This window comes from Anastrepha ludens, chromosome 4 (genome assembly GCF_028408465.1).
Source record: "Anastrepha ludens isolate Willacy chromosome 4, idAnaLude1.1, whole genome shotgun sequence".
Classification (NCBI taxonomy): Eukaryota; Metazoa; Arthropoda; class Insecta; order Diptera; family Tephritidae; genus Anastrepha; species Anastrepha ludens.
In genome coordinates, this window is record NC_071500.1 from 39453119 (window position 1) to 39456814 (window position 3696).

General features: G+C 31.8%; 1 protein-coding gene across 1 annotated transcript; it reads left to right on the forward strand.

Annotated features, from left to right (window-relative positions):
• Window positions 1-1897: 1897 nt before the first annotated feature.
• Window positions 1898-2917, forward strand: LOC128861673 (uncharacterized). Its single transcript, XM_054099976.1, has 4 exons — window positions 1898-2027; window positions 2088-2300; window positions 2448-2601; window positions 2669-2917. The coding sequence occupies exons 1-4, from the start codon at window positions 1929-1931 to the stop codon at window positions 2797-2799; spliced, it is 597 nt and encodes a 198-aa protein (XP_053955951.1). The 5' UTR covers window positions 1898-1928; the 3' UTR covers window positions 2800-2917.
• The last annotated feature ends 779 nt before the right edge of the window (window positions 2918-3696 follow it).

Sequence of the window (3696 nt, forward strand, 5' to 3'; positions counted from 1 at the left end):
GCCACTGTCAGCTAGGTCTCTTTTAGGTACAAGTAGGCAAAAAGTTAATATTAAGTTAATTCCTGGAGGTGAGTTTTTATATATAGGTATTCAGTTTTATTTATGGGGTGCAGAATTTAATGTATTGGAAAATTGTGAGGTAGTAAATATTGATATTGGGATAGATGGGTTAAAGTTATTTAAGATTAGTAATAGGTGTCTTTGGCCGATTTTAGGATATGTCGTAGGTTCTAAGTTAGGCCCATTTACGATAGCGTGTTTTTCAGGGATGAATAAACCAGGTAGCGTGAATGATTTTTTGAGGGACTTTTGTGAGGAAGTAAGTTTTTTGAGGAAGAATGGGGTTAAGGTAGGTAGCAATCTAGTATGTAAGCCGTTTAATATAAGACTATTTAGTTGTGACGCCCCCGCTCGTGCATTTGTTACAGGAGTTAAGTCGCATACGGCAAAGAACTCCTGTTCCAAATGCACGATCGAGGGCGTCTATACACAAAGAAGGGTAAGCTTCCCGAAGCAAGTTGGAAATTTAAGATCAGATAGTGCATTTAAAAATAGAATAGATTTAAGTTATCATAGTTTAGAATTTAAGCAAGCAGAAAGTTTGCTAGAATCTTTTAACTTTGGCATGGTTTCACAATTTCCTCTTGAACCCATGCATTTAGTAGATTTGGGTGTAACAAAAAAGTTGCTCCAGTTACTTATCAAGAAAGGTAACGTTACGAAAATGAATGAGAAGCTTTTGCTTCTTAACAGGTGCGTACCCTTCTGAGTTTAGCCGGCTTAGCCGAGACCTTGACCAGATAAGTAATTGGAAGTCAACTGAATTCCGGCAGTTTTTATTATATACCGGGATATTTGTTTTGAAAGACTGCATTAATGAAGATTTATATTATCATTTTCTTTTACTCCACGCCGGAATTCGATTTCTCTCTTGTGAGAAATCTTTTAACGTAGAATCGAATGTCGCCAATGAATTGTTAAAGGAATTTGTTGATTTGTTCGGAAATATTTATGGCGATCATCTAATAAGTTATAATGTTCACGGGTTGTTACACCTTTCGGATTGTGTTAGAGAATTTGGTCCTTTAGACAATTTTTCCGCGTACAAATTTGAGAACTACATGCAGCATTTAAAAAAAATAATTAATAAACCTAATAAAATTTTGCAGCAAATGTTTTTCAGAATATCGGAAAGATTAAAAATTTCAGATTCTAGCAAACTTTCTAAAAACGACCTTTTTATAATAGATTTTAATAAAGATAAAGATAGTTATTTTCAATGTAATAAGGGGCCCATTAAAATTGTTGGATTAGATAAGGAAACCAACAGTTTTAAAGCACTCCTTATTTCTAATTTAGAAAATTATTTTATCGAGCCAGTAGAATCTAAGTCAGGGCTAGGTATTTGTATAGGTGAAATATTAAGTAATGAAATCCTAATTAGTCGTAGTGATATATATTAAGTTATAAATATTTTTGTATAAACGATAGAAATAAGCTTATTCTTGTCGCCATTCTACATAATTTATTTCGTTCTTTTTTTTAAGTACAATGGAGGACATTTTTTTTCCGGAAACCGAAATGATTTCTCCACCACGCTCGGGCCCCCCTACTTTTACAGGTATAAATATAAAAATATATTAACAGAATTGTAAATACTTATATTCATACTTAAAACTAATTCCATTTTAGGGTCTGCCGTGCAGCGTAAGCGGTTTGCTGTATCGCAGCCCTACGAAAGGCGTACAGCAATCCCAGATTAGCCCAGCGCAACGGTATCCAACCATGCTACTGCGGTTGCAAGTAAATTTTTTTATATTTTAATAAATTTCAATTTTTACCATTATTTTTTTGCGAGGTTGTTAAAAAAAACATTTATTTCAGGTGAACCAGTTTCTCTGGCTTCATTGCAAAAGGAGCTGAGAGAAATGCGGAGCGAGATCCGTGAATCACTGGGGGAAATAAAGACCACCTTACGGGACCTAGAGGGTAAGGTGGAAAGAAGTTTCAAGGACTTCGAAAAGAAGGTTATACAAGTATCTTATTGAAGTAATGAATTATAACTTTATAAGCTTTTTATTATTTAGATGCCAGAAAGAGCGGAAAGTCAGGCCCAGGGGCAGCTGATGAGGGAAGTGAAAGTGGTGATGACAAGAGTTCACCAGAGTATTGCGCGCATCACGGGAGATGCTCTGAGTCCTGAGTATATCAAGATTCAGAGTATGCTCCCAATAACATCGCAGGATGCGATTAATACTCTGGAGGAGCTCTTAAATACCAAGTCATACTCCGAAGCAATGGTAACTATTATTTCTACTATACAATATACACATGTGATCATGGTTGCTTGAGTTAAATTGTAAAATTAAAATTGTAACATCTAAGAATTCTCCGTATAGCGTTTTCAAAATTTGCCGAAATAAATAACTTAATTTTATCTTTTCTAGCTAAATATTTTGCTGAAGCTGAGGGGTGCTAAAGGATGCATCAAAGGGGTGATGAAGAGCGTTTACTCCGACAGCTTGATGTTCCATTACAATTTTGAGGGGAAAGCCAACAAATCGGCGCTTTTGGGCCTCAAAAGTCTGGAACTCATTTTCGGTATTTACATTTTTTCGTTTATACTTTTTTTTATATATATAACATGTTTTTTATGTATATCCAACAGATACATTTAATAGCACCCCGAAAAGCGAAGTCATCGCTGAAATTCGCAAAGCGGTTTTAATGAGCCACAACCGACATAAGCAAGTAGTTAGGAAACAAAAACAAAAAATTAATATTCAAAATAACAACTAAAACTAAAATATTTCTAAACCTAATTTTATAATGTCAAATTACTTTAATTCATGTTAATTTTCTAACACCAAAACCTAATTTAAGAATGTAAATATTATATTAATTTATGTACATAAAAACTAAACCGTAAACTTTTCTAATAACTAAACTAATTAATGTATATAAATAACCAAAACTAAAATTTGTCTAACACCAAACCTAATTTTATAATGTCAAATTACTTCAATTCATGTTCATTTTCTAACAACAAAACCTAATTTAAGAATGTAAATATTATACTAATTTATGTACATAAAAACTAAAACGTAAACTTTTCTAAAAACTAAACTAATTCATGTATATAAATAACTAAAACTAAAATTTGTCTAACACCAAACCTAATTTTACAATGTAAATATTAAAATAAATAACTAAAACTTAACGTAATTTTATAATGTAAATAGTAAATTAATATAAATAGCTGTACATAAATAGAACATACTAAAAAAATTATTATACAATATATTGTATTAATTTTCTTTAGAAACTAAAAATTAACTAAATAAATATTAAAATTATTCATTAAATAAATAATATTCAATAAATAACCATTTGTATCAGTAATTTTGAAGGATTATTGTATATAGGATCCGTAAGTATTACCTACAAAATTACCCTGTTGAAGAGATTCTGTTAACTATGTGTTAACAACGAAATTCACTTATTCATGAGATTCTGTTAGCTACATGTTAAGAACGAAATTCACTAGTTTATGAAATTCTGTTAACTACATGTTCACAGTAACATTCACCAGCCCAAAAGATTCTGTTCACTACATGTTAACAACAACATTCACCGGCCCAAAAGATTCTGTTCACTACATGTTAACAACGAAATTCACTAGTTCATGAAATTCTG